We start from the raw sequence: 18,253 nt of genomic DNA, 5'->3' as shown, positions 1-18,253 counted from the left end.
GTTTTTGGATTTCATTAATTCATATTACTTATTCAGATGAAACAAAAAAGAACGTACCGAAATTACTCCAAATCCCTTTAAACCGGCTCATATTACGGTGTTCATTTTTATACAGAAGAACAAAAAAGTATAAAACCTGTTTATATTTCAAAGAAGTTTGATTTAATATAATTACTTCAACGTTTGATTGAACATGAAGAACACAAGTTTCTGTGAATGATTATGTCCGAAGTTTAGTTGCGATTTTTCTTTATGTTCTAACAAACATAAAGAAAAATCTCAACTGAAACATTTTTTTTCGAATTAAAGATCAATATTCAATCGTAGACCCTTAGTATGTTACAATTATACAAAGTGCAAGGAAGGAAAATCGGAAGACATTCTGAATCGATTTTGTGTCCATTCAGGAAATTCTGATTTTAAGATCCATACTCTAGATTATTTTGTTCGAAAATAATAATAAAAGCTCCATAGGAACATGTTGTTCCTTATAGAACATAAATTGTCGATATGTAACTATTAAATGGTTGGTCAATGAAAGTGAAGAACTAAAAAACAGTAATATTAAGAAATAGCCAAGGCATAATATCTAATGTGAATGTTATGCCAAAACCTCCGTCAAAAAGATTTATTATAACAAAGAGTCTCATAATGGTATCTATTCCCATTGAACATGTGATTATAAAATTACAAATACCTTTATATGTTAACTACCGACTGACACTTTTTACTTGTTATATTTAAAAAAATCTTTCCTGAATAATCAAGATTAGTAATTTATTTTTGTATAGTAAATTAATGCCATGTTCTGACGGGCATTCGAACAACGTAGTTCGCTCTCAGAATTATGAACATGAATTAACCCGTTCATACAACACTATTCTTAATTCATGTCATCAGAGTTTATTTTTTCAAACTTCTTGTTTCTTGTTTTACACCAAAATTGTAACATATTTGCATGAATCACATATTGATCTAAATAGAAAAAAAAATCTCTTTCTCCTGACTATAGTATGAACCCATATCTATTAACTTTTAATTCATGTTTTCCATTTTTTCTGAAAATATTGTTGTTTTCATGCATTTTTATATTTTCTCAATTCAAATGTCACATATAAAAAATGGAGAATTTTTTTGGGTGGCCCACATTTGTTTCTTGTTTTGTACGCTAATTAGAACAAAAAGGAAAGAAATGCATATTGCATTATGTAGACAACTAAATTTAGATCCTTCAGCATTCAATTTGCATACACAATTTTTTACTTTTCATTCATCATTTTCAATTTGACTGAAAATGTTTGAAAATTTGATAAATATTTTCAAGCTGTCAAAATTAATTTATTTACGATAAATACTCTCAATTGTTAGGGATGGGACAAATTTCTTCGTTATTCAGAGAGTGATTGGAATTGAACAACGTACAAAAGTAGGTGTTCGCTCAGAAAATTTTGTATGGGGAACTAAGTAATTACTTCATAATTAAGGGTCGAACAACGAATGAGAGAGCGAACAACGCTCGTCAGTACATGGCATAAGAATTGTGCCGATTTTAGGACCTAAATTATTCAACATCTCAAAATCTGTACATAATTTCATATAAATATACATGCCATGTATAGACATACATATATTTTAATCGGAACTTGTGGTCAATAAAAGTTTTATTTTTTGATTCACATTTTCCTTAAAATATAGCTATTTTTATTACAACTTATATTTATAGATAACTAGCGGGCCCGGCAAACGTTGTCTTGACTAGCAATATTGTTTATGACTAATTTTCGGAAATTTAGGTTTGTTTTTATACATTTCTACTACTAATTTAATATTAGGAATACTGATTGAACAGAAAATCTCCCTAATTAATAATATCAATATTGACCCAAGTGGACACGTTTTTAAATCTAATCGGCTGTAATTTGGCATTTGGTTTTTATTTGGTATAATGAATCGCACTAAAATTATATATATTTGTCCACTCTTTGAGGTAGCTCCCATATAACGGTACTCAAAATATTCGGCATTTTGGGAAGTTTGTTCCAGTGTGGCTGTATTATTTTATTTTGGATGATCAAAACCTCTTTACCAAAAATAACAATATTGGTAAAATTTTCCGTGTAGCCCCATATAATAGTATCACCTATTGTTTGGTATTTTCTGTGATTTTGCAGAAAATGCATTTTAAGTTTTCAATTTACTCACATATGGGACATAGGAACTTCTACAGCTTCTCAATTGGAGTGTGTAAGATATATTCATATGATTTTTTATACACAACATGAGTTCTTTTATAGCGAACAATCGTATATTAGTTTCCTCTGTGATATACATTATTAGTATCAGATATATACGGTATTGAGTTTATAAGTTCAAAGATACTAACCAACGATTATGCAAATAAACACCATATAATGGTGCCACCTGATTTCCCGTGGCATAGAAACATTTAAGGTTCTTTAAGAAATAAAATGTCCTTATGGAACTATTATTATTATTTTAAGATTAAGATGGGCATGGATCTTAGGATCAGAACTCTATTCCACATGTCTCCTGATTTTCACCCTTGCATTTGTCCCAAATGTACGGGCATTCTATGGAAAACGTGAACTTTCAATGATTCTTCTCAATTATTTTTAAAATTCTTACAAAAAAAAATTTTTTTCAATACAATGTCAATCCAATTGAAAAAAAAATATTTTCAAAATTTTCAATAATTGACAAATGAAAGCTTAAAGGAATGATACGCTACCAATTTTCGCCCAAAATATCTCAAAATAATAACTACGACGTGGTGCAATAAAAATAGCTCAATAATAAATTCATGGAAATGCAAATATGCTGCAAAATATTTTTTGCAAATTTTTCGCGATTTTCAAAATTTCACCTTTTAAACCTTCCCTGAAGCTCCACGAACATTTCAAGGCTAAGATAAGAACAATCCGTTCAGCCGTTCTCGAGTTTTAGCGAGACTAACGAACAGCAATTCATTTATATACATATATACATATATATATACATATGTATATAGTCAATATTAATTTTTTCCACTGAACACATATTATGTGTAGATTTCGAAGGAGGATATTTTCTTTATATTTTGAAAGCTTAATGTTGTCAAAAGTAATACAATAGATATCAGATATAAGCACATCTCATATAAGGAAAAATCGCATATAAGAGAGTTTATCAAAAACACCGAGCCTTTTTACATCTCCTCAGTGCAAAAATTGATTCATATAAGAAAAACGCGAATAAGAAAAACACTGATATAAGAAATGTTTGCCAAAAACCAAAGCTGACAAAGTCATTTGAAAACGTAGCATATAAGAAAATATGTAAGATTGTTGGCCAATTTATTAACATTGAAAATGTTCAAAGATAAATAAAATATTTTTTTTTTAATTATATTCGAAGGAATATTATTTATATGTATGGAAGCACATGCACCTATTTTTAGTCAAACTGTGAACTAATTTGAATTTAGTAATTTTGTATTTTTAAAAGCTGAATTCTTATAAATGAACTTAGCTCGATGAAATTTTACACAGAGATAGATGACAATGTTATTGAAGATTATTTAATGCAGTTTTCATATTTAGTAAAAGGATTTTTTAGTTATTGGAAGTTCTATACAACTAATGCCGAGTACTGGTGCATGCCGACATTAGGAGCACTTACTATTTTTTCATAATTTTAAATTCTAAAGTGTTAATTTACATGTTCTTAATAGTTATGTAGAAAATCCGGGTGAAAAATATATAATTTTAATAAAGTTACGAGTCTTTTAAAATCGGCATGCTCACTACTTTTTTTCTTAAGAAACATGCACAGTCGCTAGTGGTGAAAGACCCACATTTGGAAAAACCGTAATTACTGCCTAATAAATTAACTCAGATTGATAAAATTTTACAGAGATAGTTGACAACACTATTGAAGAATATTCAAGGCAGTTTTCATATTTAGTGAATGGATTTTTTAGTTATTTGAAGTTAAACACAACTGAGGACGAGTACTGGTACATGCCGACATTAGGAGCACTTACCCTATATCTACTTTTCATTATTCGACAATTTATTTTTAAATGTCATATTTTACAAATCTTTTCCTTGTCTATGGATTTTTGATGCATCGCATATGGAACATCCGAACTGCATTGTAATGAATTCAAATTTATAAAGTATCGGAGTCAAATTTGAGTTTGGACTCCGTTCTCGTTTATTCTTTTATTAGCCACTCCTACAAAACATACTCGTACATAAATATTATGCAATTGCAAATATAATATGATGCAACAAAAACAATTTTTTTTTTGTTTTGAAAACCAGGTTGTTATAGAAATTAAAATTAATCACATACTCGCCAAATGATTACAAAAATGTATGTATGTAAAAATTACTTTGTTATTTAGGTTGCATTTAAGATAAGACAATTTAATATTCTACGCATGTGCAACATATTCAATACCTTTTAAAACGTGATTTCCAGTGAGCGCACAGATTTTTTTGTTAGGCAAACTTTTTTTATTTTGTTTTGATCACTTTTTTTGTTTTGCATCACTCCACTACTTTCAATGTAAACAACAAACACAACTCCTTTCGCACACGCACACAGAGAGACACCTCGTTAGGTATGTATTTATGTTTGTCGTATGGTAATGTTTTGATTGGAGCTTCTACCTTATTTTTTAACAACGCAACAATAACAACACACATCAACGCAAATAACGCATGATCACCTTGATACTCAAACCGCTTTTTATTATTTTATTACTTGTTGTTGTTTTTTCTCGTGCGAGTTTTAACTAGAACCGTTGCTTATAGAACCAAAACTCAATCGACCGTAAAAACCGATAAATTCAATTTTGATACACACTCGAAATTATTTATTTTTTTCGCACATATATAACATATTTCGTATGTTATGTACATATATATGTTACATATTGTGGTTCTTAAAGAAAACATGAACACAACATTTATGATTCTAACAGACTTAAAAAAAATCATTTATGATTCTAACCACCTTTAAAACTTTTTTCTTTTTTAAAACACTTCAATAACAAAACATCTCCATGAAAACGAAGAAGACAAGTAGGAAAGAAAAAACACAAACAATAACCGCGATGATAGTGGTCGTTTGTTTTGATTTGAGAGCGAGAACGTACACAACGAGTGTATCCGAGATTTAGTGTCGATCGCGTGCTTTGACTTCGACAGACGTCGCTGTACTGACAAATTAATGTGAACGTTATAACAGCGATACAACCAACCAGCCAACAGTGCTCGGAAGTTAGTTGAATTTAATCATGAACAAAAAGCCAAATGATATTGGCGTAAGCGTCTGCTAAACAGCAACGTTTACGGTAGCAGAGCAGCACAAAATCTGCATCACTAAGGTGACCAGTAGAAAACGAGTTAAATCGCTTTGTGTTGGGATTGAATGCAAGCTATGTGCAACTGTCGTTATTCAAAATCATTTCATTAGTAGTGAGTGGTATAACGGTGATACATTGGAGCTACGGTGAGTCACAGTCAAACGTATCCACTTGGCTTTTTTCTATAATTTTTTTATATGTGAAATAAAATAACCTATATTTTAAAATATATTCTAAAACCTATTTGTTTGAAAATGAAATTAACAACATTGCACTATAGGTAATTTGCCCTGTTTTTGAAGCAAAAATTAATAACAGCAGTTTTAAACGATTTTTTTTTTACTTTTTAAATGATTTTTATGTACAAGAAAGAAAAAACGCAGATTTCCACAGTAGTAACCGGATATATCGAACAACGGTTATAAGCAACTACACATATAACGAACTAAGCTAATTCTTTCTCAGATATTTCCATTAGTTTTCTTAAACATAACAAACGGTTGAAAATGATTAAGGTAGTATGTTATAACAATTTCGACCCCGAGATTTGATTTTTGAAGGAAAAATTATTACAAAGTTGTATGTTTTTTTCAGAATGCATTAATAACGATTAATTCAGTACCCATTTATACTCTTTAAAGTTGTTAATATGTAAAACTGTGATGAAACCATGCTTATTACAGGCGAACACAATTATAGTAAACACTGGATATAATGAACAACATTTTTTTCATATGTCACTTTTTTATTTTTAATCAATGCTGAATAAAGTAAAATTTTCATGGTTTATATTCTAAGGGGAAGTCAAGACCGCCATTTCCTGTTCTCCACTTTTTTAGATTTTTTCTCATAATCTTTCCTTCGACAACCTCGACAACCGCAAATGATTATAAAAACAAGACAAATGAGTTCTGGGAAAAAGTTATTTTCTCGGACGAATCGAAATTTAACATATTTGGGTCGGATGGACGCTCTTTGGTGTGGCGGAAAAAAGGCGAAGAGCTCAATCTAAAAAATACTCGGACAACAGTAAAGCACGGAGGGATTGGAGTAATGGTAGGAGAATGCATGTAATGCATGTCGTGTTGGCAATTTGGTATTCATTGAGGAAATAATGAATAAAACAGTTTACATGAATATTTTGAAACAAAATTTGAATCAAAGTGCTGAAAAACTCAACATTCGTGATAATTATTACTTCCAACAGGACAATGACCCAAAACACACTACTATTGACGTTAAGAATTGGATCGTATACAATACACCAAACATGCTGATAACACCTCCACAAGCCCCGATTTAAATCCGATTGAGCACCTATGAGATCATCTAGATCAGCGATAGTCAACCTGGTCCCTACCGCCCACTAGTGGGCGATACTTACTATTTGGTGGGCTGTAGGATTTTCCTAAGTATATTATACATTTTAAGGCATTTTGAACTTAAAAGTGAAGAATCCATTTACAGTTAATGCTAAGGAAGCTTATACAAAGTATCAAGAAGAACTATTAGAAATAAAATATGAAGGAGATTGTAAACAGAGTTTCGAAAATGGCGGATTCGAAAAGTTGTGGCAACATAAAAAATATATCTTTTATATCCAAATATGTGGAAAGAGGTATTCAAATTATTAATACCTTTTCCTACCTCATATTTACCTACCGCCTTAATATATCTGAAAGAGGACACATTCGCTGACGAAAAAATAACCTGATATTAAATATTTAATCTCGCAGCATCCCATTAAATACTTAATATTTCACTATACTTAATTAAAATTACTTAATAAAATTCCAAACCCTAATAAATAAAAGCAGTTTATCGGTAAGAAAATTTTTCTATCACTCGAGGTGGAAAAGTGGGCGGTAATTAAAAAAAGGTTGACTACCCCTGGTCTAGATAAACGAATCCGAAATCATACAATTTTCAGTAAGGCCCAACTCAAAGAAATATGTACTTCTGACAGAATGGTGTAAAATATCGTCCGACTACACTAAAAACTTGTATACTCAATGCCCGAACGATAGAATGAAGTTGTAAAACTCAAGGGATATCCTGCCAAATATTAGTTAAGTCAATTTAATTGTAAAAATTAAGTAATATTCAATAATTCGTTATTTTTCTCCAGGGGTACCAAGACTTATGCTGTGCAAAAATATTCACTTGGCACTTGTCTATTTTGTTTTATATTTTGTTTTAATAAAAAAATAAATATTACTTTAATTTGTTGTAGTATAGGATTGAATACATGAAATAAAAATATATATTTGAAATTTTGTGAATTACATTTTGAGGAATTACTGAATATTTTTTGATTTGTATGGGGTACCATGACTTTTGCTGCTCACTGTATGTGTAAAAAATAAACCCATTTATTTTATTATAGTCAACTATGTAAATTTTGAATCGATTTTTAAACAAATATTATATATTAAATAAATAGCACACACCACCGCCAATACTCTCCATGTTCAATTTTTATGTTTATGGTTTGTATTTAGCGGTTTTAAACGTTTTAAAATACGCCTTAATTTCTTAATTTTTTTAATTTTATTTTCATTTTGGAATTCTATTATTTTTGCTGATTAAACCAAATTTAACATGTGGCTAATGGGCCATAAGTATACAATTCCGACCCTGAACACGGAGGAGACTCTGTAATGGTATCGGGCTGTACGAGCGCTGTCGGTTTAGGAATGATTATTATTCTAAATGATTATTTGAAATGTAGTACTGAAAAATTGGGATTGGGGACAACATTTTATCTGGATAACGACCGGATTTGAATCCTATAGAGAACTTATGGAATATTTTGGAGAAAAATATTATAAACCATAACATCTCAAGCATACAAAATCTGAAAAATCATTCACAAGAAGAATGAGGAAAATTCAGGCATCTTACACGGAAAACTTGGTAGAATCTATACCGACAAGGTTGTAAAAGATAACAAGCAGTGTTGCCAATTTAGCACTTTTAGTGCTAGATTTAGCACTTTTTAAACTCGTTTAGCACCAAAAAAATGGGTCTAGCACCTAGCACTTTTTTTAGCATTTTTTATTTTCCAGTAATTTTTTATAATTTTTGTTTCATCCCAACAAATTTTCCCGTTTTTCGATTTCATATTGACACATTGAAATTCCCCTATGTTGAATTTGATTTTCCAATGTTAAAAAAGTGACAGTAGATTTGTAAGCAGGTACTTCATATGGTGACTATGACATTGTCTGCTAGTAGATTGTTTATTTGAAAAAAACAAAAACAAATAAAGCGTTCCATTGGAATTTTCTGAAAATAGAAAAATTCCGGCAAACATATATTTTTATACCCTTCACTACACTATGGTCAGGGTAATATATATTTGTGCATATGTTTGTAACATGCACAAGGAAACGAGATAGACACACGGTTCCTTTCGAGAATATGCATCGAATCACTTTTTTAGCCGATTTATGCATGTCCGTCTGTCTGCCCATGTTAAATTGTAAACAAAGTACAACTCCCATTTTTGATTCGAATTCGATTACATTTGGCAGAGCTTATTTATTTGGGGAAATATGTTCAGATGTAGATATAGATTCCATATATATTTTCGTCCGATTTTAGGTAAGTAGGGCACACAAGGCCCTATATATTCTTCGATTTGAACGAAATTTGTACATAGGGTAATGAATTAAGCCTAGAAAGACGCGTGTTAAATTTCGTGAAAATCGGTTCAGATTTAGATATAGCTCCCATATATATTTTCGTTCAATTTAATGTAAATGGTGCACAAAAGTCCCTATTAATACATCGATTTGCACGAAATTTGGCATAGCGTACTGAATTGAGTCTAGAATGATGGGTGGTGAGTTTCGGGAAAATCGGTCCAGATTCCGATATATGTAGCTCCCATATTTATTTTCGTCCGATTTTATGCAAATGGTGCACCAAAGTCCCTATATATCTTACGATTTGCTTGAAATTTGTGCATAGGGTAATGAATTAAGCGTAGAAAGACGTGTGTTAAATTTCGTGAAAATCGGTTCAGTTTTAGATATAGATCCCATATATATTTTCGTTCAATTTAATGTAAATGGTGCACAAAAGTCCCTATTAATACATCGATTTGCACGAAATTTGGCATAGCGTACTGAATTGAGTCTAGAATGATGGGTGGTGAGTTTCGGGAAAATCGGTCCAGATTCCGATATATGTAGCTCCCATATTTATTTTCGTCCGATTTTATGCAAATGGTGCACCAAAGTCCCTATATATCTTACGATTTGCTTGAAATTTTGCATATGGTACTGCAAAATTTCTAGAAAGATCTATGTTAAATTTCATGAATATCGGTTCAGATTTAAATATAGCCGATTTTAGGTAAATAGTGCACCAAAGTCCCATTATATCCTTCGATTTGCACGAAATTTGGTATAGGATACAGAATTGAGTCTAGAATGATGAGTGAAATGTTTCCGAAAAATCCGTTCAGATTTCGATATAACTCCCAAATGTAAATATATACTCACTCGATTTTGCATTAATGATGCACCGAATTTCTAATATTTGTGCGATTAGCACGAAATTTTGTACAGCGTATCACATTGAGACTATAATGGCGTTATTGCGTTTTGTTGAAATTGGTGCAGATGAAGCCATAGCTTCCATATGTATTTCGAAAGGGTGTCTGATTGAAATTAATTGATTACAATTAATTACAGTTACTTTGGGTTATTGGGGTGCTGCCGTTAACCAGCAACCCCTAAATATGTATATATTAATAATTTCTGATAACGAGATTTTTTACTCAATTTGAAATATCAAATTAAAGGCAATTCGATTTTAAAATGTGTTTATGAGGGCTACGCTTAAAAGTGGACCAATGTTGATAATTTTTGGTAAGAAGACTTTCTACACAGGGAGAATCCGAAATACAAAACCGCATAGGTTGAAAAATGTGCCCAAATCCTTAAAAAAATCAAATATTGGGTATGTTGTACACAAAATTCCACATGTCCTAGGAGTAGTGCAATATATGGGCAAAATTCCAAAGCTCTGTTTTCAATATTGCGACCTCAATCGGATGGACATGGCTAAATCGACAAGGAGTAGCCTTTAAGAATAAATGGGGTCTCTGATGAATATTTCATTATTACATATTAACAATTTTGTTCATTTAATTTTTTAGCACTTTTTTCTGGCACTTTTTTTTAAATTTCTAGCACTTTCTAGCATTTTTTTCAACAAAATCTAGCATTTTTTCTCAACAGAGTTTTGGCAACACTGATAACAAGGAATATCAACTAAGTATTAAAAATCCAAAAAAAATACTTTATTACTTTTCACTGTGAGGTTGCAATTGCTTTTGGCAACTATGTTTCGTTTGGCCGGGCTAATCTTTTTATAGTGATAGTTACTTGAAATCAAATTAGTTTATATAAGGAAAAAAGGGGATATAGCAAAAAAGTGAGACAATGTTTTCCATTGATTACTTGTAAATCACAGCGCACCAAAATTACTAAATACCATCCTCTATGGATGGTAAATTTCCTAGAATTGTCCATTATTTACATTGAAGTTAACAATTCCACAGTAAACTATATTATGCTATAATGTAGTGAGACCACACAACGCCAAATTACAATTATTTGGGTTGTAAAACGTTTCCAAAATACCAAAATTTTGAGGGGTACCGTTATATGGACTACTCTAAGGGTAGACCAATGAGAATCTCGAAAACCATATAATATAATTTATAATTTATTTTAGGAATTATAATTCCAAAAACAAATTACAGCTGCTTCATCTAATTTCGAAAATTGGGCGTAACAATACAGCTCGTTTTTTTAAGTTGGCCTGAATGCAAACAGTAGAAAACTCTGATGTTTTTGAGATTTTACTATGAAAACACATTGTTATTATATATTTTTTTAAACAAAATGGCGAATTTATATAAGGTTTCGAATGTCAAATACAAACTAAATACATTTTTCATACACTTATTGAAATAACTAAAAATAAGGAATATATTGCCAGGACATTCGCTCATTTAAAAAAAAAAAAACATTTGGAAAAAAACAAACTTACCGCCTGTTTTTGTAAAATTCCAAACGAACGAATTCGAGTGACTTACGACCAAACTCCTTGGTTTTGAAAAATATGTCATTTATTTTTGTTTTGAATCAGAAAACCTTTATAAACATAAATAAAGGTTTGGTCGTAAGTCACTCGAATTCGATCGTTTGGAATTTTACAAAAACAGGCTGTTAGACTTGAGAATGGATCAAACATATTTGTAAGCAGTATGTACTCATATTTGTTGAATAAATGGATTCGGTTAAGCTATTATATGGTACGGTAATAATATTTTAATTTGCAAAGTTTGGATCAAAACAGACATTCAAGATTTTCAATGGGTTGTTGAATGAATACCAATGCTTGTTAAGATTTGTAACTTTGCGCACATACATATATATTTCAAGATTTAATAGTTGCTGCTTTGTTGTTGTTTTTTTTTTTTTGTGATTAAAGAAAATTCCTTATTTTCGATGGCGGGCATGATGACTCCTCATTGGAACACTGGAATCCAAAAATTCCAACGGCATTAGAAAGAGTATATTGTCTTCGCACAAAAAATTAAAAAGAATGGCTGAGCTTTAAAAATATTTTTTTTTAATATTTTTGTTAAGAAATAGGGAAACACTGATCCACTCTTGCCGTCACTTGATGCTAACACAATAAGTCGGCTCTATCTTCAAGAGTTGGTTACATTTTAATTTGAAATTTTACAGGGACATTCTTGAATTAGTGAAGGATCGAATTAAATCAAAAAACAAAATTTAATTGTTGAAACCCCTTAAATTCGAAGATTGTATTCCCCTTAAATTCGAAGATTGTATTGTATTCCGATTTGATCCGTTGATTTTTTCAAACCCACTTTAAATCCAAAAATGGAGTCAATATGGCAATCTTTTCTGGTACGTCTCCACAGATGATCAATTTTGACATAATTTTAATCCAATATCAAACTAATGAAATGTCTGTTTTGATCCAAACTTTGCAAATTAAAATATTATTACCAAACCTAGATGAAGTCTAAAGATCCTCACCCAGAAAGGGTTAACATTTTAAAAACATGTAAATTTAATTTGAGGTAAATTGAATAACCGATTCAACATTTCCACCATTTTGACAAACCTACATTAAATCCGAAGATGGGGTCTATAGGGCAATATTTTATGTATTATTTTTAGATGATCAACTCTTTGAAAAACAACATATACAGAATAAAGAATCAGTTTACACATTGAATAAGTTTTTCAAATAGACCCGCAAATTTTGTATAGAGTTATGGTCGGGACTTTGGGCTGGCCTATACAAAATGTGTGATAGCATATGTAATGTTTTGAAAAAATATAAATAAAAACCCAATTTTAAAAACAAATCCTGATATTCCATTATACTTGAGTTTTTAGTAAAATATTAAATATATGTCAAATGAAAAGATTGACTTGTTGCATACGTTTTTATTTATTCATTTAATATACATTTAAATAATATTAGTAATAATATAATCTATTAATAAAATAAAAAATTCTTACATTATAGCTCACGGCGTAGAGGTGTATATTTTCTTTGCAGACAAAATACACCCTACTTTTCATAATTGTACCATGGTACATATGACATCGGTGGTTCGTGCGACTACGTCTTAACCTGTAGGCCTATTCTGTAACTTTTAACAACATCCGACATTGTTTAAATTTATTTTTTTATTGTAAAAACAACAAAACAAATGAAATTGTTGTAAAATAAACAATATCGAATAAGCCTACTGGAGTTTGGAAACGATGTTACAATTATACAAGGTAAGGTATCATTGTCAACAAAGAGAAAATACGCCACTATCTTGTGGTCTATAATGGCAGAATAAATAATAAATAACGAATGCAATATGTCGTTCTGTTCATTTGACACATTTTAAACTTTTACTAAAAACGCGAAAAATGAATGGAATGTAAGGTTTTCTGTTCAGAATCGAGTTGGGAATATGATTTACATATGATTTACATATGTTTCCGTACTGCAAGAATGTACTAGATTTTACTATTTTCTTCGATATCATAAAGGAAAATTCATTCATTGTTACCCAAGAGTGCAATAAATTGAAATTTATCACAACCAATCGACATTACATTACCCACACATACTGCTCCACATTTCCCACATTTCCATTATTTTTATTCGCAGTTTAGAGTTGTTTGAAATATAATTAGTCTGCTTTTCCACAGACAGATTTTTATTTGGCAAATTTTTTGTTTTCTCTTTTGAAATTTTCGCTTGCTTTTCCATTAGCAAATTTTTCTTTGCCAAATTTGCGAATCAAAATACAAAAGAAAGAAAATAAAAGTCAAAAGTGTTTGCATTTTAAAGTTTTTTTTTTTAATATTTTTTTTTTATTTGTTATATATTTTATTATATAAATTGCAAAAATTAAAAATTAAATTTCACTTGCACAAATTAAAGAAACAGGTTTGTAAACAAAAGCCGGCTGTGTGTCAGTAAATCGAATAGGTTCAAAAGGAAATGTCAACAAAATTGTTTTCAACGAACAGAGCAAAGCAGAATTTGCGTGCAAATTTTTGTTTTTCTTCCTCGCACTCCTCTCACCAACAAACTCAGTATTTGCCAAATAAAAATTTGCCTGTAGAAAAGCAGAATTATAGTGCAATGTTGTAAAATTCTTCATTAAACAAATGGTTTTTAGAATATATTTTTCAAAGCATTACACACATTTTGTATACGACTTTGGTATAACAAGCCACTAATGAAATATAGGAAGAAATTGTAATTTTTTAAGTTGCTATAGCCTACCGTGAATAATTGTGCCATTATGTTTTTAGTCGTCTGTTTCTGGTTTCTACATGTAAATGTAATTGGACTGGAACACATAAAATATCGATGTTTAATTTATAGATCCCTATTTGTTTGGTTGTTATCGTTGTAGTCAATGACGCCATTGACATTACAGCGGAGCTATGTACTGTAATACCGAGTGAAGCTGGAATCCTGAAATTGGGAAATTTGATTTCTATTGGATTTATATTAATGTGTACCAAATGGTACTAAATTTTATAATATTAAAGGGCTAAGCAGAATGCTCGCGTTGAGCCATCCGTTGCGTTATGTGTTATCGAAAATACAACAACCACAAGGAAACGATAACAAAAACGCTCGATGTTGATGTGCGCTGCGCTTCGGAGTTAAATATATTTTAACTTTTTGCGTGCGTTAACGCGATAACAAAAAACGCTCAACGCGAACATTCTGTTTAGCCCTTAAGATTTGGGTTAATCTATAGAACACAAACCATGAAATTTGGAATTAGTTTTGGAAAAAAGTACTTCAAGTTTACGAAAGGTAATAAATGGAACTAAAATCGGTATAGAGCTTGATTGCTGTTGCAGTCAGAATTGGTGTGTAGTGTTGAGATATGAAGGTAGTTTTGGAAATACGTAATTAAAGATAACAAAGGAACTAAATTGTACTAACATTTTAATTATGGTCAATATTGATGTGTATGATCTATGATGCAATTTCATAGCCTCTCCTTTCCAAGTGCCAACCTCGCCCACCCACGGTGACCCCTGTTTTCGCAAAAGAGGCGCTGGAGAGTATAATTATATACCAAATATATGTTTATGCTCAACTTACTTATTATTGGTCTGTTTCCCAACTACAAGAATTTACTAGATTTTACAATTTTCTTCGTAACATAAAGGAAAATTCATTATCGTAGTAAAAAGTAGTGGATTCTTTCAGTACGGGACAGACCATATATCTTAAATAGTACAGAAAAGCAAGATGGGAAGAAGGCGATGCTGCGGAACACAGCTATAGTGAAATAGTGAAGAGGAACAAGACAGAAGGAATATCAAATATCATCATGCAATAATAAGGTGATGTATCAAAACAAAAACATTTATTTTTAAGCACACCCCCTTTCCGCCCGTTGGTTAATTGCATGGCACAATTATGTTTTTACAAATCACCCAACAGGAAAATTGGAAACGCATACAATTCGAAATTGTTTTTTATTACATGTCATGGGAAAGTTTGAGGACGAAAATATTTCTTCATGGAATGTGCAATTTTAAGAAAATTTTAGGTTTGAAATATTGAACCAAGTATTTATAAAGAAATTCGAAAGTCGATCTTGAAAAGTCGACTTTGCGATTTTCTTTAAGTTCAAAAGTCGACATCGACTTTTTGACTTTTCAATACAAAAAATCGATTAATCGATAAGTCGAAAGTCGATTTACTTGTCCCTAACCGAGTGCATCATATTCAGGACATTCTACATATTTAGGGCGCATACAGAAGAGCGTTTGGTTGGAATTGAATTTGCAAATTCCAGTTCATTGTAAGATTGGCATAATTTGTTCCTTTTCATATTAATGAATCGTGTGTGCCCTAGTTTGGATAATTGAAGTGATTTACATTGTCTAAGCAAAATAAAGAAAACAAAAGAATCTTGGCGTCATTGTGTCTTTTGCGACTTGCCGATAGTTTTTCTTTTGCATTTTTTTTTATGTGAAACAAAGCTCATCTAAATGTGCCCAAAATGAAAGTTACAATCAAATCATGGATGGGTGTTGCATCATGGCGTTGGATAGCAAATGATGAAAATTGTGGCATTTGTCGTATGTCATTTGAGAGTACATGTCCGGAATGTGCGCTTCCCGGCGATAATTGTCCATTGGTGTGGGGCGTCTGTACGCATTGCTTCCACATGCATTGTATTGTCAAGTGGCTGAATTTGCAAACTATGAATAAGCAGTGTCCAATGTGCCGACAAGCTTGGAAGTTTAACTTTCACTAAACGCTTGGAATTCAATAGTCGATCAAATGAAACGGAATTAAAAATAAATAAACAAATTAAACTATACAATAATAATCAAATCGAAACTAAAAGTCAAAATTTTGCGGAATCAGCATATTTTGCTGTAGAAAATAAGTTAAGGGAGGAAAAAACGAACGAAGTGAGAGCAAGCTGTATATTGAAATTAAAAACCATCTGTCGCAGCGCGCCAGCTTTTAAGAGTAGTAACGTTGCTCTGAGTTGCTATTGTTCCATAGAGTACTAGTAGAAGAATAACACACAACGCAACCTCAGAAGAGAGGTAAAGTGGATTCAAGTGCCGTGAGCGAGAGTGAGACAAGTTGGAGAGTGAACAACAACTAAAACAAATAGGTAGTTAACAAGGGTGCTTGTATTTTTTTTCATCTTTTCTGCCAAACAATAGAATAATACATATCTATGCCTTCTATTACAACTTTCTTTCTAGCGACAACGCCGCAATTCAAGAAGACCAAGCATCGTTTTAGTGTAAAGAAAACATTTACAGTTGTCATTGCGCAAATTGGCAAAACCGGTAAATAGCAAAAATGGAGGAGGACCACAAACTTACACTGCCCGGCTTACCGCCTTTACCGAAAAGCCTTAGTGCGGCTATCGGCCAGCCCAATTCGTCATCACCTCTAAGTCATGCCCATCACTTCTTGGATCCTGATTTGTATTTGGGTGCTTCTACCTCTGCGGCGGCATCGCATCGTGGCAGTCAACGTGTAGGTGGTGGGGGAGGCAGCAGTAGTAATTCATACCGCCATGGTAGTCTATCATCGACGCAGGAATCGCTTAGTGATCGTGAAAGTATACACAGTCGAGCCTCGTCCACACACAGTGCCGGCGGTCATCTGTCGCACTACCATCAACAGCAGCAGTCTTCGCTGCTGCACACGCCCACCAACAATAACCACTCCAACCACAGCAGCAATAACAATTCGCATAACCATCATGCCCGTACTGACAGTGATAGTACATCTGGGTCAAGTACCACCACAAAATTGGATACACAATTGGCCATATTAAGGCGTGAAATGTATGGACTAAGGCAGTTGGATTTATCGCTGTTATCTCAGTTGTGGGCTCTAAATGAATCGATACAAGGGTTCCGTGCATACATACAGGAACAAGAAGCTCTATCGCCTCCATCACCTTCTCCCACGCCATCGGAAACAAATTCCCTTACATCGGAACCAGATGAAGAGTCGTATTCGGGACAGCATGCTCTACCGGGCAAAGTAACACAACAACAACCGCCCATAACAATGGTGCAGAGTTTACTGCCGAAACGGGGTTCTACCACATCAACTTCGACCTCGAATACATCGGGTTCTTCATCGAATAACTCATCGATAAGTAAACATCAGCATCATGGCGGAAATGGAGTGTTTCCAGCAAGCAACGGCAGTGGCATTATGCCGCCACAAGCTCCATTGCCACAGAAATCGCATCCACAGTTACCTCGTATACTGCAGCAACGAATGCGTCGAGCTCCCCCGCCACCACCACCCAATCGGCCCAAGTCATCGACATCAATTACTTCCAGTTCCTCACATGGTGGTGGAGGCAACACTGGTCACCACCACCATCATTCAACCGCCACCAGTAAATCTTCATCGCCTTCTCCATCTCCAGCACAAGGCGGAAATATAGTTAATCAGTCGTCATCTTCATCGATGGCTCCACGGCATGTATGACAAAATCCCTTCTTAGACTAGACCGCGGTGTTAGAGTTGCCAGTCTAGTCTAAGAGCATAGGGATTCACACAACTTATAATGCTAAAATACAAAATTTAGAACAATAAAACGACGTTAATTGAACGTAAATTCTTACCACAACGTAACCATACCAAACAAATCTAAAAGATTGTCAATTTTCTTCTTATAAAGAAAATATTAAGTATTGCTACTGGATCTAAGGTAAGCTGTTCTGTTGTTTATTTTATTACTAGAAAGTTTTACGAATGCATTGTACAGCTTTAGAGATAAAA

The 18,253-nt window shown here is 32.4% G+C and overlaps 2 protein-coding genes across 2 annotated transcripts; both read left to right on the top strand.

Annotated features, from left to right (window-relative positions):
* Window positions 1–15,937: 15,937 nt before the first annotated feature.
* On the top strand, window positions 15,938–16,254 carry LOC133322381 (anaphase-promoting complex subunit 11). The gene has a single exon (XM_061531383.1). The coding sequence runs from the start codon at window positions 15,981–15,983 to the stop codon at window positions 16,236–16,238; it is 258 nt and encodes an 85-aa protein (XP_061387367.1). The 5' UTR covers window positions 15,938–15,980; the 3' UTR covers window positions 16,239–16,254.
* Window positions 16,255–16,674: 420 nt separating this feature from the next.
* On the top strand, window positions 16,675–18,024 carry LOC133322379 (GATA zinc finger domain-containing protein 11-like). The gene has a single exon (XM_061531381.1). The coding sequence runs from the start codon at window positions 16,805–16,807 to the stop codon at window positions 17,957–17,959; it is 1,155 nt and encodes a 384-aa protein (XP_061387365.1). The 5' UTR covers window positions 16,675–16,804; the 3' UTR covers window positions 17,960–18,024.
* The last annotated feature ends 229 nt before the right edge of the window (window positions 18,025–18,253 follow it).

This window comes from Musca vetustissima, unplaced genomic scaffold, assembly GCF_032173495.1.
Source record: "Musca vetustissima isolate MV318-11 ecotype Yass unplaced genomic scaffold, APGP_CSIRO_Mvet_v1 utg27505, whole genome shotgun sequence".
Taxonomy (NCBI): domain Eukaryota; kingdom Metazoa; phylum Arthropoda; class Insecta; order Diptera; family Muscidae; genus Musca; species Musca vetustissima.
This window is presented reverse-complemented; position numbering and strand designations above follow the sequence as displayed.